Genomic DNA, 18,332 nt, shown 5'->3' with positions numbered 1-18,332 from the left:
TTGTTATAGTTTGATTCACCCAAAGGAACGATGCGAAGAATAACCAAGGGGCTAGTTTTATGTACACATCATGATAGGGCTTGTCAGCCAAACTGTTGTCGAGTAAATTGAAAACTTGTTTATTTATTAGATAGACTGATCACTGTGCAGCCCTCCTTGCTTTCATTGAGGTGCAATTTATCTCAGATGTGGGAAGTGATGCATTGTGGGAACATTGGATTTGTTTGACTACATCTGTAAGTTTTAAATGAATATATTTATGATGTGAAACATATTTCAATGTGACAACATCTGTAACACAGAATCAATTTCCAAAGACTTGGAACGCATACACTGACATGACCAACAAATTGATGTTTCACATGAAAATGAACCCCAAAAAGTTGAAGATTAACAGGGAACATGACAAATTCACACTGGACCCCTCCGCTCCCCCCCCCCCCCCCTTCACTGAAGTAAAAGTGAATGAATTAATCGGGAAAAAAGGAAGGTAGAGCAACAGGAAATAATTTGTCCCAAATAAATTGCATAGCAAATTTCTATCACACCAATGCAAAGTTGTATAGTAGTTCCTGTACACTGGAAGAGACCAAATCAAAGCCTTCAAAACTGCTAAACAACATTTGAAAACTCAACTATCATATGAGCAAATACAGAATTTAACTAGGAATGTAATAATTCACAATCATTGATTAGTTCAAAACTCAAATTAAAATACTGTGACAGACATGATGGTCAAGCCTGCCTAGATAGAAACACAGTCCTCAAATTCACTCTAGCATTAACAATTACGGTTACTTCATAGCAATAACTACCCCAAGCACTGCCATGAGGATTCATCCTTGAGCACACTTAATTAAATGACCAGCCACCTGTATGATTGTAACACAAGTGTTCTAAATGGTCCACACTACTCTCTAGTGTGAAGGCAAATTTGGCTTTCCCACTGAAATAGTACACTATGTGTTTAATCATGAATTTGGGCAGAGCAGTGTTCAGTACATGGCTAACCGGGATAGACATTCAATCCCCCATTGGTTTGGCTCTGGTGGTATTTGCTGTAAGCAGAGAAGAGCGTAATGGAGATAAGAATTGCAAACCTAATCAAACCCATATACGGTCTGTTTCTTACCTTTGGGAATTCCTTTATTCCCGATATCTTGCTGCTAGAACTCCCATCTGTCTGGTCACATGACTTGCTGCTGATCGTACCATCACTCTGGATAAGCTTGCTACTCTGGGGCGGAGTTTTGTGGAGCACCCAATTGTTTAGAGTTGTGTACGTTACGGCAGGGTTGTCATAGCAACTAGAGGTGGAGGACTTTTTCTTGTCATCTTTATCGCAGGACCAAGGTGAGATTGTCTCTGATTTTTCTGCCGGTCTGATATCTAGAATCCTCTTTAGACCTTCTTCCGTCTGGGCTTGGACTGTCTCTGGAATAATGATTGAATCTGTGACAAAAAAATTAAATCAATAAAATGATAATTTAAAATTAGAAAAAATTGATTCTGGGTTCTTTTCTTCTCTGAATGTTTATAGTGAAATGAATCCTGTCCCCATCCTGATAGTAAGACTCCCAGAGATAAGTTTTTTTAATACTTAATTATCCAGATGGAAATGAAATAATATTCAAATGATATTGACAGTCACAGTTCGTTGACAAGATGTGATCCAAGGACTCAAACATGACTATTTTCCACCTGTCACTGCTTCAAACACCCCTCCCCACACACACACAGAACACAACTATCACCCACCAATCACTGCTACAACACCCCTCCCCACACCCACACAGAACACAACTATCACCCACCGATCACTGCTACAATCACCCCTCCCCACACCCACACAGAACATTCAAACACAACTATCACCCACCAATCACTGCTACTACATCCCTCCCTACACCCATATAAACACAACTATCACCCATGGCTCACTGCTACAAACATCCCTCCCCACACCCACACAGAACATTCAAACACAACTATCACCCACCAATCACTGCTACTACATCCCTCCCCACACCCACACAGAACACAACTATCGCCCATGGCTCACTGCTACAAACATCCCTCCCCACACCCACACAGAACATTCAAACACAACTATCACCCACCAATCACTGCCACTACATCCTTCCCCACACCCACACAGAACACAACTATCACACACCAATCACTGCTACTACATCCCTCCCCACAGCCACACATAACACAACTATCACCCACCAATCACTGCTACAACAACTCTCCCCACACCCACACAGAACACAACTATCACCCATGGCTCACTGCTACAAACATCCCTCCCCACAGCCACACATAACACAACTATCACCCACCAATCACTGCTACTACATCCCTCCCCACACCAACACAGAACACAACTATCACCCACCGATCACTGCTACAACACCCCTCCCCACACCCACACAAAACACAACTATCACCCACCGATCATTGCTACAATCACCCCTCCCCACACCCACACAAACACAATTATCACCCACCGATCATTGCTACAATCACCCCTCCCCACACCCACACAGAACATTCAAACACAACTATCACCCACCAATCACTGCTACTACATCCCTCCCCACACCAACACAGAACACAACTATCACCCACCGATCACTGCTACAACACCCCTCCCCACACCCACACAAAACACAACTATCACCCACCGATCGTTGCTACAATCACCCCTCCCCACACCCACACAATTATCACCCACCGATCATTGCTACAATCACCCCTCCCCACACCCACACAGAACATTCAAACACAACTATCACCCACCAATCACTGCTACTACATCCCTCCCCACACCAACACAGAACACAACTATCACCCACCGATCACTGCTACAACACCCCTCCCCACACCCACACAAAACACAACTATCACCCACCGATCGTTGCTACAATCACCCCTCCCCACACCCACACAAACACAATTATTTCACCCACCGATCATTGCTACAACGGCCCCTCCCCACAACCACACAAACACAATTATCACCCACGGATCATTGCTACAATCACCCCTCCCCACACCCACACAGAACACTCGAACACAACTATCACCCACTGCTCACTGCTACAACACCCCTCTCCCACCCAACACACACACACACAAGTGTATTTTATATCCAGATTGAGGACTTCATTGTTTTTTTCCATTGTTCAAATTCACATACCCTAACCTTAACAATACCCCCTAAACAAGAAAGTTCTGCTGAGGACGAGGTAATTCTTTCCAAATAATGTCTGAGGACGTGGTTTTCTTTTGTTCAAGTCCTCAGTCAGAATGCAAAACAAGTACACACATACACAACTGCTTCCAAGAAAAAGAAAAGGAAGGTAATTATAGAAATGTATTTACAGAACAATAAGTTCTCATTAACTTCACAGATATGACAATTTTCATTCAGTCTTAGAATTTTGTGGAAAATTGATGATACCGTATCCGGGTGCATTGTCTAGACAGCAACACATCCTGAAGAAAGGCATTGCAAGATCATGAACTGTCAAATTTAATGATTTAACAATATATCTTAAACAAATTACAAACCTTACTCTATTTCAACCTACTCAATTACAAACCTAAATCTGTTTCCAACCTAATCAAATTAAAAATACCTAACTTGAAACTAACTCACCTCTAGATACCTTGTTTGACTTCTTTCCTTGGTTGTAAATCCCAAGCTTTCTCTAAAAAAAAGACAAGAATACACATAAACTACTAAGTAAAAACCAAGAGCAAACCAAAGTAAGAAGATTGCTGGAACAGTTCTACCCAAACAGTCTATATTATGAAGCTGTCTTACTGTGTATTTACTACATGCAATTTAAAAAAAAAAAAAAGAAGCTGCCACTAAGTAAAAACTTCAAGACTTTATAAAACTAAATGCTACAAAGTAACAAAACTGAACAAAAAAAGGGTTGGGGACCACATCCTGATCCCCTCATACAAGGAGAAAAAAAAACACCTCTCCACAGAAAGTTTGCTGTTTTTACTACATGAAGCATTAACGTTTGGAGAGGATTATGAATTATATTTTACACTGCTACACATCAGATTTCTGGACAATATTTTAAGCAATTTCATTTATTTAGTGAAGTTTCATTTCACATAGTAATTATGTAAACGTTAAAAAACTCTAAAACAATTGCCAAACTGTATAAAAAGAATAATCAATGGAATTTTACATAGATATAAACAGTTTATTTCTCACCGTCAGCCTGTTCTGTGTGATGACTGTGACAGCATTAGCCTGAGAGACATCTGTCTTTGGTTGGTCTACTTTCGCTTTCTGCCGAAATAATTGAGATAGGGGGATGATTCATAACAAATAATAATGATCATGTATCAAATTATTATTAAGAGTACAGATGCTGTGTCAGTGGCGGAGCTAGGGGTATTGGTCAGGAGGGGCGCTTTCGACACTATCTAAGTGGAGCGCCACCATTGGTTGGCGCGTAGTGTACATAAAATTTTTGAGTAAGATACTCCCTAGATCTCCGGAAATAACCCTTTCCGGGCCTGGCTAATTTGCAGATAAACAAAGAATAAATAGGCGTCACCGCCAAATTATATACACCAACAAAATGTGACTAATTGTCAGTAAGTAGATGAGAGCACAATAAAAAAGACAATAATCTAGAATAAGTAAAAAGTGGTAAATAGAGCTGAAAAGGGCGCCAGCAGCCCATTTTACTCCGTCAGGGGGGCATCTGCCCCCTCCCCCCCCCTGACTGTATGGACGCTCCGCCACTGTGCTGTGTAATACACTGCTGCTAGTTTTCCATAGCCACCTCTCATTAGGGAAGAGATGACACAATGCCCAAAATGTGCAAGTGAGAGGTCTTGAACAAAATTGATTGATCATGAAGACAACTTACCTTAAGGTTGAGGGAAACATATTCCACATACACACCCATCCACTCATGTGGGACAAGATATTCTATACTGTAGGCCTACTGTCATTTTCCTGCTTCAAAACACTGGCAGTGTACAGTATGAGCAGTATGAATACTATGTTTCTATCATATAAAGGTTAGGAACTGCTCGTAACTCTCAATAGCAATGCTTTGAGGCATGGTAACAGAGGACAGTTTAAGATACTCAGAGGTATTGGCATTAGAATCAGATAAATATTAGAAACTGTTTGTACTGTCAGTATGAGTGGTCTGAAGCATTGTAAGGGAGGACAGTTTACAGAGGTATTAGCATTAGAAACTGCTTGTACTGTCAGTATGAGTGGTCTGCAGCATTGTACAGTAAGGGAGTACAGTTTACAGAGGTATTACCATCAGAAACTGTTTGTACTGTCAGTATGAGTGGTCTGAATTATTGCAAGGGAGGACAGTTTACAGAGGTATTAGCATTAGAGACTGCTAGTACTGTCACTATTGAGTGGTCTGAAGCCAAGTGCAGAACAGTTTATTACCATCAGAAACTGCTTGTGCTGTCAGTATGAGTGGTCTGAAGCATTGTAAGGGAGGACAGTTTACAGAGGTACTAGCATTAGAAACTGATTGTACTGTCAGTATGAGTGGTTTAAAGCCAAGTTCAGGACAGTTTACAGAGGTATTACAATAGAAACTGCTTGTACTGTCAGTATGAGTGGTCTGCAGCATTGTACAGTAAGGCAGTACAGTTTACAGAGGTATTACCATCAGAAACTGTTTGTACTGTCAGTATGAGTGGTCTGAATTATTGCAAGGGAGGACAGTTTACAGAGGTATTAGCATTAGAGACTGCTAGTACTGTCACTATTGAGTGGTCTGAAGCCAAGTGCAGAACAGTTTATTACCATCAGAAACTGCTTGTGCTGTCAGTATGAGTGGTCTGAAGCATTGTAAGGGAGGACAGTTTACAGAGGTACTAGCATTAGAAACTGATTGTACTGTCAGTATGAGTGGTTTAAAGCCAAGTTCAGGACAGTTTACAGAGGTATTACAATAGAAACTGCTTGTACTGTCAGTATGAGTGGTCTGAAGCCAAGTGCCAGACGGTTTACAGAGGTATTAGCATTAGAAACTGCTTGTACTGTCAGTATGAGTGGTCTGCAGCATTGTACAGTAAGGGAGTACAGTTGACAGAGGTATTACCATCAGAAACTGTTTGTACTGTCAGTATGAGTGGTCTGAATTATTGCAAGGGAGGACAGTTTACAGAGGTATTAGCATTAGAAACTGCTTGTACTGTCAGTATGAGTGGTCTGAAGCCAAGTGCAGGACAGTTTCCAGAGGTATTAGCATTAGAAACTGCTAGTACTGTCAGTATGAGTGGTCTAAAGCCAAGTGCAGGACAGTTTACAGAGGTATTAGCATCAGAAACTGCTTGTACTGTCAGTATGAGTGGTCTAAAGCCAAGTGCAGGACAGTTTACAGAGGTATTAGCATCAGAAACTGCTTGTACTGTCAGTATGAGTGGTCTAAAGCCAAGTGCAGGACAGTTTACAGAGGTACTAGCATTAGAAACTGCTTGTACTGTCAGTATGAGTGGTCTAAAGCCAAGTGCAGGACAGTTTACAGAGGTATTAGCATTAGAAACTGTTTGTACTGTCAGTATGAGTGGTCTGAATTATTGCAAGGGAGGACAGTTTACAGAGGTACTAGCATTAGAAACTGCTTGTACTGTCAGTATGAGTGGTCTGCAGCATTGTACAGTAAGGGAGTACAGTTTACAGAGGTATTACCATCAGAAACTGTTTGTACTGTCAGTATGAGTGGTCTGAAGCATTGTAAGCAGGACAGTTTACAGAGGTACTAGCATTAGAAACTGTACCAATTGGCTGACCAATCAAACAAGTGTGACTTCTGTCTTCTTTCATTTGAGGGTCACTGACCACTTGAGAGAGACATCATTTGTCGTTTGGCTGGACATGAGTTTACAAAAGTTACTGTGAAAGTAAGGCTTCCCAGTACTGTAAGTTGTTTTGCTGTTTTTGCTGTCAATTTCAATCAACCATTGTTAATTCAATCTTCACAGCTAAGAAGACAATACGATTATAAACAAGATAATTGTGGACCCCTCATTTCACATGTAGCACTTAGTGTTGTAAGTAATTATATTGGGGATAATATTGTGCTAACATTATACATGATAACCATGCGGGAAGTGGTACAGATGCCTTGTTGTCCATGATTGCTAGTAGATCCACACATACAATATGATCAGTAGTACAGATGCCTTTAATGTCTATGATAGCTCAGATAGTAGATCAACAGTGACAATGTGATCACTTGTACAGATGCCTTTAATGTTCATGATAGCTTAGATAGTAGATCAACACTGATAATATGAACAGTAGTACAGATGCCTTTATTGCTCATGATAGCTTAGATAGTAGATCAACACTGACAATATGATCAGTAGTACAGATGCCTTTAATGTCTACGATAGCTTAGATAGTAGATCAACACTGATAATATGAACAGTAGTACAGATGCCTTTATTGCTCATGATAGCTTAGATAGTAGATCAACACTGACAATATGATCACTAGTACAGATGCCTTTAATGTCTGTGAAGGCTACAGTAACATGATTGCTTAGATAGTAGTTCTACACTAACAATATGAACAGTAGTACAGATGCCTTTAATGTCTGTGATAGCTAACATGATTGCTTAGATAGTAGTTCTACACTAACAATATGAACAGTAGTACAGATGCCTTTAATGTCCATGATGGCTTAGATAGTAGATCAACACTAACAATATGATCAGTAGTACAGATGCCTTTAATGTCTATGATAGCTCAGATAGTAGATCAACACTGACAATATGAACAGTACTACAGATGCCTTTAATGTCCATGATGGCTTAGATAGTAGGTCAACACTGACAATATGATCAGTAGTACAGATGCCTTTAATGTCTATGATAGCTTAGATAGTAGATCAACACTGACAATATGATCACTAGTACAGATGCCTTTAATGTCTATGATAGCTTAGATAGTAGATCAACACTGACAATATGATCATTAGTACAGATGCCTTTAATGTCTGTGATAGCTTAGATAGTACAGTAGATCAACACTGACAATATGATCATTAGTACAGATGCCTTTAATGTCTGTGATAGCTAACATGATTGCTTAGATAGTAGTTCTACACTAACAATATGAACAGTAGTACAGATGCCTTTAATGTCTGTGATGGCTAACATGATTGCTTAGATAGTAGATCAACACTGACAATATGATCACTAGTACAGATGCCTTTAATGTCTATGATAGCTTAGATAGTAGATCAACACTGACAATATGATCATTAGTACAGATGCCTTTAATGTCTGTGATAGCTAACATGATTGCTTAGATAGTAGTTCTACACTAACAATATGAACAGTAGTACAGATGCCTTTAATGTCTGTGATGGCTAACATGATTGCTTAGATAGTAGATCAACACTGACAATATGATCAGTAGTACAGATGCCTTTAATGTCTATGATAGCTTAGATAGTAGATCAACACTGACAATATGATCACTAGTACAGATGCCTTTAATGTCTATGATAGCTTAGATAGTAGATCAACAGTGACAATATGATCATTAGTACAGATGCCTTTAATGTCTGTGATAGCTTAGATAGTAGATCAACACTGACAATATGATCATTAGTACAGATGCCTTTAATGTCTGTGATAGCTAACATGATTGCTTAGATAGTAGATCAACACTAACAATATGATCAGTAGTACAGATGCCTTTAATGTCTATGATAGCTCAGATAGTAGATCAACACTGACAATATGAACAGTACTACAGATGCCTTTAATGTCCATGATGGCTTAGATAGTAGGTCAACACTGACAATATGATCAGTAGTACAGATGCCTTTAATGTCTATGATAGCTTAGATAGTAGATCAACACTGACAATATGATCACTAGTACAGATGCCTTTAATGTCTATGATAGCTTAGATAGTAGATCAACACTGACAATATGATCATTAGTACAGATGCCTTTAATGTCTGTGATAGCTTAGATAGTACAGTAGATCAATACTGACAATATGATCATTAGTACAGATGCCTTTAATGTCTGTGATAGCTAACATGATTGCTTAGATAGTAGTTCTACACTAACAATATGAACAGTAGTACAGATGCCTTTAATGTCTGTGATGGCTAACATGATTGCTTAGATAGTAGATCAACACTGACAATATGATCACTAGTACAGATGCCTTTAATGTCTATGATAGCTTAGATAGTAGATCAACACTGACAATATGATCATTAGTACAGATGCCTTTAATGTCTGTGATAGCTAACATGATTGCTTAGATAGTAGTTCTACACTAACAATATGAACAGTAGTACAGATGCCTTTAATGTCTGTGATGGCTAACATGATTGCTTAGATAGTAGATCAACACTGACAATATGATCATTAGTACAGATGCCTTTAATGTCTATGATAGCTTAGATAGTAGATCAACACTGACAATATGATCAGTAGTACAGATGCCTTTAATGTCTATGATAGCTTAGATAGTAGATCAACAGTGACAATATGATCACTAGTACAGATGCCTTTAATGTCTGTGATAGCTTAGATAGTAGATCAACACTGACAATATGATCATTAGTACAGATGCCTTTAACGTCTGTGATAGCTAACATGATTGCTTAGATAGTAGTTCTACACTAACAATATGAACAGTAGTACAGATGCCTTTAATGTCTGTGATGGCTTAGATAGTAGGTCAACACTGAAAATATGATCACTAGTACAGATGCCTTTAATGTCTATGATAGTTAAGATAGTAGATCAACACCGACAATATGATCAGAGGTACAGATGCCTTTAATGTCCCTCATAGCTTAGATAGTAGATCTACACTGACAATATGATCAAAAGTACAGTTGCCTTTAATGTCCATGATTGCTAAGATTATAGATCAACAATGACAATATGTTTCAGTAGCACAGATGCCTTTAATGTCCATGATTAGATAGTAGATCTACACTGACAATATGATCAGTAGTACAGATGCCTTTAATGTCAATGATTAAATAGTAGATCTTCACTGACAATATGTTTCAGTAGTACAGATGACTTTCCATATGTGTGATCAACAGATGCCTTTAATGTCCATGATGAAAAAGTAGATCTACAATGACAATATGATCAAAAGTACAGTTGCCTTTAATGTCCATGATAGCTTAGGTAGTAGACCTACACTGACAATATGTTCAGTATTACAGATGCCTTGAATGTCCATGATGATACTTAATGATGTTGTCATTGGTTCAGATGCCTTTAATGCCCATGATAGCTTAGATAGTAGACCTACACTGACAATATGATCAGTAGAACAGATGCCTTGAATGTCCATGAAGATACTTACTGATGTTGTCAGTAGTATGTACAGAAGCCCTTAATGTACATGATTGCTAAGATTGTATATCAACAATGACACTTTGTTTCAGTAGTACATATGCCTTGAATGTCCATGATGGTACTTACTGATGTTGTCATTGGTACAGATGCCTTTAATGTACGTGATGGCTTAGAAAGTAGACCTACACTGACAATATGATCACTAGTACAGATGCCTTTAATGCCCATAATGGCTTAGATAGTAGATCCATACTTACTGATGTTATCTCTTGTACTTTTTTCATGTGTCTTCTGAAGTCAGATCTATCAGCATTTTCACTCTGCAAAGATAAAAAAAAAGTCAACAAATTTCCTTAATTGGAACAAAAGTCTCAAAATACTACCATTAATACCAATTGATGTCAGTTTCTCTTATTATAGTATTATCTCTGATTCCCCACCCCCCACCCCCTCCCCCACCATCATGTCTTCCCACTCACACAGGGAATAATTAACTGTTCAAATATTGTGTGGCAGTTTTTAATGCACTGTATTTTAAATCTCATTAAAATACTATGTCTACTGTGTTAAACATAAGAATCTGCTATACATCTCTGGACTTGTATAGCAACTTGATAATTTTGCATAGCATTTTGAAAAGCAATACAGGATAAAAAATTCCATGTTACGAATCAGGGAATAACAATGTAAGTGTCAAATTTTATGTAGCATTTTTATTCAGGTGTGCATATTTTATTTCTCGTAATAATGGACTTGCAATAGCTACTGCAGTGTAATTGATCTATATCTTACAATCAGTATAGCAGTTTGTTCACTTGCTATCGCTTTTTGCTATCAGACACCAGATAAAATATTCCCCGAGTATATGTGTCATCAGTGGAGTGAGTCTCAAATCATCAGGTCAGCACCAACAACAATTGAGTTCACCTTCTCACTATAATACATCTACACAGCAAGTAGGACTAATATTCATCACTCCGTTGTTGAGTTATCATGGATCCCAGCAAGTGTCACAGATGTAGACCTGACCCAAGCAAGTGTCACAGATGTAGACATAAACACACACACACACACTCAAGTGTTTTTTACATTCACACCGAGGAATCCACTTGTTTTTTTTTGTTCAAATCCACGTACCTCAACCGGCTAAACAATACCCTGTAACAATATAATTCTTCAAAGAGGACGTGGTGATTCTTTAGAAATCACATCCAAGGACCTGGAATTCTTTTGTTCAAGTCCTCAGTCAGAATACAAAACAAGTGCACACAATCCTAACTGCGTATGGGTTCCTTTGCCTCCAGTGAGGAACCTAACACACACAGCTATAGAGTTATAATTTACGTTTACATTTTTATTAATTGTTATTAAAAACACGTTAGGACAACAATTTTGCCTTCTAACATAGATTCTTCATTTATATCTTACAAATTCTGGTAAGTCTCATATCTCACCTGTTTGCTATTTTGTTGGATTCGCTCTCTTCGTCGTTGCCTTCTCAATCTCGTTTTCCTTTTCCTCTCTCTTGCGAGAGAATGGTGATATTGTACTCCCTGATAATGGTCTTCATCTTCCTCTAACCGACAACGACAGTGGATTTTACACTGTGACTCTCCATACTGGCTGTCTGAATTATCAGATGGAGAAGTTTCCCTTTAAATCAAATCAAATCAAAAAAATTACAAAAATATGCTATTATCAAGTGTGAGCTCTCCACTGAAGCCAATAAATCTGAAAGTAATATTCATAACTTTAATATTTCTATCTTCATCAAATTCCAATTTCTTTTTTAAACTTTTTCTTCAAATCCCAAATTAATAAAAATTAAGTTATGAACTTTGATCAGTATCTTCAAAACATAACAAAGTACAAATTATCACTTTAAGCTGTTCCTTTAAAAATGGTAATGAAAACAGAATTATAAATTTTTGAACCTTCCGTCAAATCAACCCCATAAAATGCAAATCTTATGAACTTTCAACTTTTCCCTTTTACAGCAAATCCACCCCCCCCCCACCCTCTCAAAAAAAAAAAAACAGTTAACCTTATTTTACATCTCAAGACCAGAGTACACAGTTTACAATATTATTTCAGCTCTTCTTTCCACACCTCATTTGCATTATATATTTTGTTTTAATTTCATGCATACCTGTACTTTGTTTGCATTCATGCAAGTGCCTTTTTCCCGCACCGATATATACCTAATATATATTTCAAGAATAACAATGGGTTCCCCTCACCTCCACTATATATGTTTTAAATGACTTTGTTTGTATCTCTTACACATTGGATACTAACTGAAAAGTGATACTTTGCCTTTAAACCCTCTTTCAAAGTTGCACATGACATTGTGTGGTATATCTTACACATTGGATACTTATTGGAAAGTGGAAACTGTTGTAGAGCCCCTTAAGCAGGGCCCAACAATCAAATATATATCTACAATCACAAGGATACCATTTGATAGTATTAAAACTCTATACCTAGAGAAACACAAGCTTTTTATGAAATCCTACCCACGCTCTCTGCAAGCTGCCATGTTCTTGTGAAAATTACCCACGATGCATCTCGGCAGGGTCAGACTTGCCTCTAAGATTAATATCTTAAGTCATCATGGAGCTAAATGCGTTCAGTTTTGAGTTACGTATACAGACGAGATGTAGCCTAGGCCTAAATAGTGTATTGTTCAATGTCCATCACAACCATAGTACATTGAAGACTCGCCCCAAACCGTGTGCGGCCATCTGAAAAAGTTAATTTTCCTTTGCTTGCAAGTGAAGGTTTCTTCTTGTCGCTACAAAATGCAGACAGTAATGAAACGTGATACCTTGTTATCTTTTATCTGGACCTGAGATGTCCAATGCTGTTATGTACACTGTGTTGTGGGTATTGACCGCAGCTGTATATACTGACTGTACACTAGTGTCTAATTACCAACCGTAGCAAGCTGTGTGTGTGAATTTTCTGGGATCTATGGTGGTGTTTAACAATTCAGTTATAAAATATCAATTGAAACTAGGTCAAATTACTGGCATTAGACGTTTCTTTTTGCGCGAGTCTTAACACCCTTTAAAGTATATAGAGAGTCAAGCATGCGGTATTGCTCCCCTTTAACCCTACGTCTCAGATGACATTGTTTGTATCTCTCACACATTTGGATACTTACTGGAGGTAATACTTTCTCTTTATTTTCTGACTTTTCTTCCTCACATCTGGAGATGATATCCCTGTCTCTTTTCTCCTCTCCCTCCTCACCATATTATCAGATGCTTTGTCATCATCATATTCAAAGAATATTCTGTACTTCCAGGCAGCCTCTGTGTCTTTATGAACTGCAATGAAAGTGATTATAAAAGCACTAAAATACAATTGGTCAATATTTACCTTTTTCAGGCCACCTATAGGATACCTGAATACAATGGAACTGGGTAAAATGAGTGACTCAATTGGTGGGTAAACTTTGACCGGTCTTTACAAAACGAAAAAAAAAGAAAATAATATATATATACTGTACACAATTTAAGATGGGCCTGTAACCTGTAAACTTTGGGATCTTAAAAAGTGAAGGTATTTGGCATAATAATTACTTTGAGAGTGTTTCTAGTTTGATCAAATAAAATCCCATTGATAGTATCTGATAGATTAGATTAAATAATGAACAACCAAATGCACCTTTGGACAACTTAAGATTCAAATTGAAGATCAAACTATAACTCATTTGAAAATATTCCCTTTAGTACCACTGCCATAACAGTTTACCTGCCTCTGGCATTGAATAGGCTCTTGCAGAAGATCGGATGATATTTGAGCCGAGGAAGAGACTTTTCCATGCTTGTTCCCTTCGCTAGGCTTGGCGAATTGACTACGTAACACACAGGCTAATGTACCAGACTAATAACCCTTGAAAGGTGCAGAAGTTGCCAGTGGAGTAAAATGAACGGCAGTCATACTAAAGGGAGGATTTCAATTGTTTAGTTGTTATCTGACCACAGAAACAACCCTCTGTGACCGAGGAGAGCCAACCATACTTTATTACATCTTGCAATTAGCCAATTGTGTGTGTGTATGTATGTATATTAGATCCCCCTGCAAGCAGGAACTCGCGAAGAAGCCATCATTGGCTTATCAAAGCAGCAAGCTGACCGAAGTCAGTCTCTCACATTCTTATTTAACGTCCATGATTATGTATTGTCAATTGTCAACATCTCTGTAACTGGACGACATACATTAATCTGGGAGTGACTTGAACCGGGGACCTTATGATTGAAAGGCACCGGCCTTAACCACTGAGCTAACACTCCACTAATGTAATGCAATGGATCCAATTGTTATGCAATGGATCCATGCAAAACAAAGCAAAATTTAAACAACTACAAATAACCATTAATTAGATCAATAAGACAAACTAATGCAAATTCAATTAATAAAGTTATGTCTGTTCTTGTTGCCTTGTATAGGAGAATTAAGTCAAATGAACATGTTTGCATGACCTGCAGCTCTATTTGTGAGCTTATAATGCAAAAACCTACACAATGACCAGTGGCGGCGGAACCGGGGGGGGGGGGGGGCTTGGGGGGCTAAGCCCCCCAATGAAAAAGTTGAGGGGGCAAATGCATGATAAGCCCCCCCAATATTTACCAAGGCTCCGAAACGTGCATCTGCCCATTTTTCAATGCATACTTGTCGATCTGTCCGATGCACACGTATACTATATTTTAGTAAATGCTGGTGGGACCCTCGGCCCGTCCCCTGGCTTTATACCACATTGATTGTCTGTATCATGCCTCATCGAATATTAGTGTTCTAAATAAGAGTGTAATAAGCTAAACGCTACACTCATCAAAATTTTAAATTCAATGGCTGCAAAATATAGCATAATGTAAACAAAGTACAAACAACCATTAGATCAATAAGACTAACTAATACACATTCCATTGGTTAGGTTGTGTCTGTTCTTGTTGCCTTGTATAGGAGAATTAAGTCAAATGAACATGTATGCATGACATGCAACTCTATTTGTGAGCTTATAAATCAAAAACCTATTCGACCATCACAATTCCATGCTTAGTAAGTACTGATAAGACTGCAGTGTTTACACATGCAATGTAATTTAAATCAAGCATGACATTATTTCTGTACCAAGGGAAGCCATCTACTTTTGATGGTTAAAAGCGGCTGACCAGATCGAGCATTGCTAATACAGTTAATATCAGTTGGAACATTGGCTATTTGTAACTATTGGTATCTAGCCTATCCATTCTATAGATTTCAGGCTAGGAAGATCACCAAAGTTAAGTTCAGGCTGTGCAGAGGCAGTTATTTTTATGACAAGAGGTTATGCATGGATGTGTGGGGGGGGGGGGGGGGGCAAGGGTGGAGTGGCTTCCAATTCAACATGAGTAGACTTATAATAAATTTGCCCAAGACAACTGTATTGCATGGTGGGCTCATAGTTGACACACTTAAGGATTTGATCAACGATGTCTATCAAGAAAAAATTCCAAATCACTCAACTGTATGCATTTTTTCATATGTGTTGTTCCTCAGGAATCCAATGATCTCAAAATATGTATTGTTCTGTGCATACACAACATACAATTGAGAAGAATTTGACCACAAAATGTCTGCTGTGTTAAGTTCTTTCATACCCCTAAATTGACACATTCGTCGATAAACTAATTGTAGTGTAGGCCTTATTATACATTCACTGACTTTAGATGCTGTTTGCTATCCTCTGAGCCATAAGCTCAGACAGGTCAGGTCCCAGAGAGTAGTGTTATCATGTTGAGGTAATTTTGAATACTTTTAGGGAGTAAGATTTTCAAATGCCAAAATACTTGCTAAACTGGGAGGAGGATGTTAAAAAGCTAAAAAAAACATACAATTTGATCAGCACATACCTGAAAGGGATTCAAACTCATGGAATATGTAACACTGCTTCGCTGTATAAAGTTTAAGTTGCCTGCTGATCGTTGCTAATAATAACTGAAAGTGCGTCAATTACAAAGGTGCGTCAATTATGAGGCTTTTACTATTCAACATAAACTTACTATCTGATTGGCTTGTGTCTTTAGGAGTCTTCTTCCCCATACATGTATTTTAAACCAGTAGGGCCATAGGTTACTTGTCTTTAATTTTACTGTAGAATTTGGAAAAGACCAACTTTAAAATTAATCACTGTCAGTGACTGGATGAAACTGAAAATGATGAAGAAATAGTTTAATAACAACAGAATCATACAAGTAATCTACATAACTTTAATAATCTTCAAACATGAAGAGAGCCTAGTCCTAGTGACATACACTGTGTGTTATGAACAACCCTTTCAGTAATTTAAGTGCTGGCCTATGCCTTGGCTTACCATCAAAACAAAATATACATCAGTGCCAATCAAGAATGGTGTTCCCTGTGAAATACAATGATCTATAAATTACGACCATAGCCTAGTTGTATACTAAAACTTAAAACTAGTGAAAGGCCACTTGAGCCTGTTGTTAAGGCCAGTATATATGCCTCGTCCAAACTTATTTAACAAGCTAAATCTTAGCGTAGCCTACATGTTCAATTAGTAGTAGGCTAGTAGTATAGTCAGTATTGCGAAGTTCGCCATACTGCGAAGTTCGGGCACCCTAAGAAATACACGATTTTCACCATGAAAACCTACAGGAAGAGCCAAATTTCACCAAAAAGTACGAAGCTACAGTTATTTTCTCTCCAAAATGACCCGTGTGCAAGAAATTACTTACATATTTGTCAATAAAATGACGAAGATCTATGAAGTCTGTTATAATTACTGAAAGAGCAACAGCGCCACCAATTTTTACCAGCGCCACACTGTGGGTTGCGTGTCCGAACTTCGCAATACTCTAGCAAGAAATACCAGTTCCACAATCACGAAGAATCTACTTGGAAAACAACGTGAAAACAGTTTGCAGGAAAGAAAGTTTGGCCGTGTATCGTACTATAACAAAATTCTCCAACCATATGAAGTATATTTTCAAATGATTTATACCAGAAGATTTAGTTTTGGGGTGTTTTAAGTCTTAAGTGGCCGAACTTCGAAGTCACCATCCTACTGTAGAAGTGGGCCCAGAAGGATACATGTATGTATAAGTTAACAAAGTGGCTATTCTTACGGCTGTTCGTAAGAATAATTTCCGATTACGCATGCGCAGTTGCTATTTTATGAGAGGAGTACTATTTTTTCTGACCAGGAGTAACAATAATTTCCGGTTAGGGTTAGTGTTACTGGTTAGGATTGGGGTTTAGGGTTAAAGTTAGGGTTACCCCTACTACATACATGCGCAGTTGCTTTATTTACTTTACTGCGCTTGAATTCGCCTTTGTCGTAAGAATAGTTTATAAATAATTGTTACGACTTGTCGTAAGAATAGCCACGGCCATAAGTTAAACTAGCTTAGCTTTGCGAAGCCCACAGGCTTAGGCTAGGCCTTCCTGGTACGCATAACGTTATGATACAACTGGGTATACAGCCTTGGTTACTGTACCTAGGCCTACGAGAGCTGACTTATCGTCTGCTTTATGAACGAAGACTATCGACATTTATTTAGACAGCACAAACATCTTATTATGTTCTAAACTCGACTACTTTAATAACTTTCCTAATGAACTGAGAAAAGTCGCTTAATTTTTGTTCTTACCCACCAGACAGCACTCGCTTGGAAACTTTTACCTGTTAGTCTAATGTTATTGGAGAAATTTGTGAAAGTAGATCAAAATCCGCGAAAGTTTAAGGAGCCCGCCCTCTATGGCTGACATCCGCAATACTTTCGACCAATGGAGAAGTGACTTCTGCGGTCTCTACACTGGAAGAACTAAGAAAGCGTTTTCTAAACAAACTGAGTTTCGAAGGCAGCCAACGTGAAGGTAATCGGGAACAATGCGTCATACAATCATTATAATATGTTTTCCTTCTTTTACAAGATTATCCCCGAAGA

General features: G+C 38.3%; 1 protein-coding gene across 5 annotated transcripts in view; it reads right to left on the bottom strand.

Annotated features, from left to right (window-relative positions):
• Positions 1–18,131, bottom strand: part of LOC139983037 (uncharacterized) — a 32,793-nt gene extending 14,662 nt beyond the window's left edge. For 3 of the 5 annotated variants that reach the window (XM_071996364.1, XM_071996366.1, XM_071996368.1), the window contains exons 1-8: positions 18,036–18,131; positions 16,425–16,513; positions 13,541–13,706; positions 11,829–12,027; positions 10,632–10,694; positions 4,244–4,321; positions 3,668–3,719; positions 1,133–1,452 (exon numbers count right to left, since the gene is read on the bottom strand). In XM_071996364.1, the coding sequence (XP_071852465.1) occupies positions 1,133–1,452; positions 3,668–3,719; positions 4,244–4,321; positions 10,632–10,694; positions 11,829–12,027; positions 13,541–13,706; positions 16,425–16,464 (918 nt within the window). In that variant the 5' untranslated portion in view covers positions 16,465–16,513; positions 18,036–18,131. Of the gene's footprint in view, positions 1–1,132; positions 1,453–3,667; positions 3,720–4,243; positions 4,322–10,631; positions 10,695–11,828; positions 12,028–13,540; positions 13,707–16,424; positions 16,572–18,035 lie in introns of all 5 variants that reach the window. The other 2 variants (XM_071996365.1, XM_071996369.1) reach the window with 2 other exon arrangements.
• Positions 18,132–18,332: the final 201 nt, after the last annotated feature.

Source organism: Apostichopus japonicus, chromosome 16, assembly GCF_037975245.1.
Source record: "Apostichopus japonicus isolate 1M-3 chromosome 16, ASM3797524v1, whole genome shotgun sequence".
NCBI lineage: Eukaryota > Metazoa > Echinodermata > Holothuroidea > Aspidochirotida > Stichopodidae > Apostichopus > Apostichopus japonicus.
The sequence above is the reverse complement of the archived record's forward strand: the minus strand, read 5'-3'. Positions and strand labels throughout refer to the sequence as shown.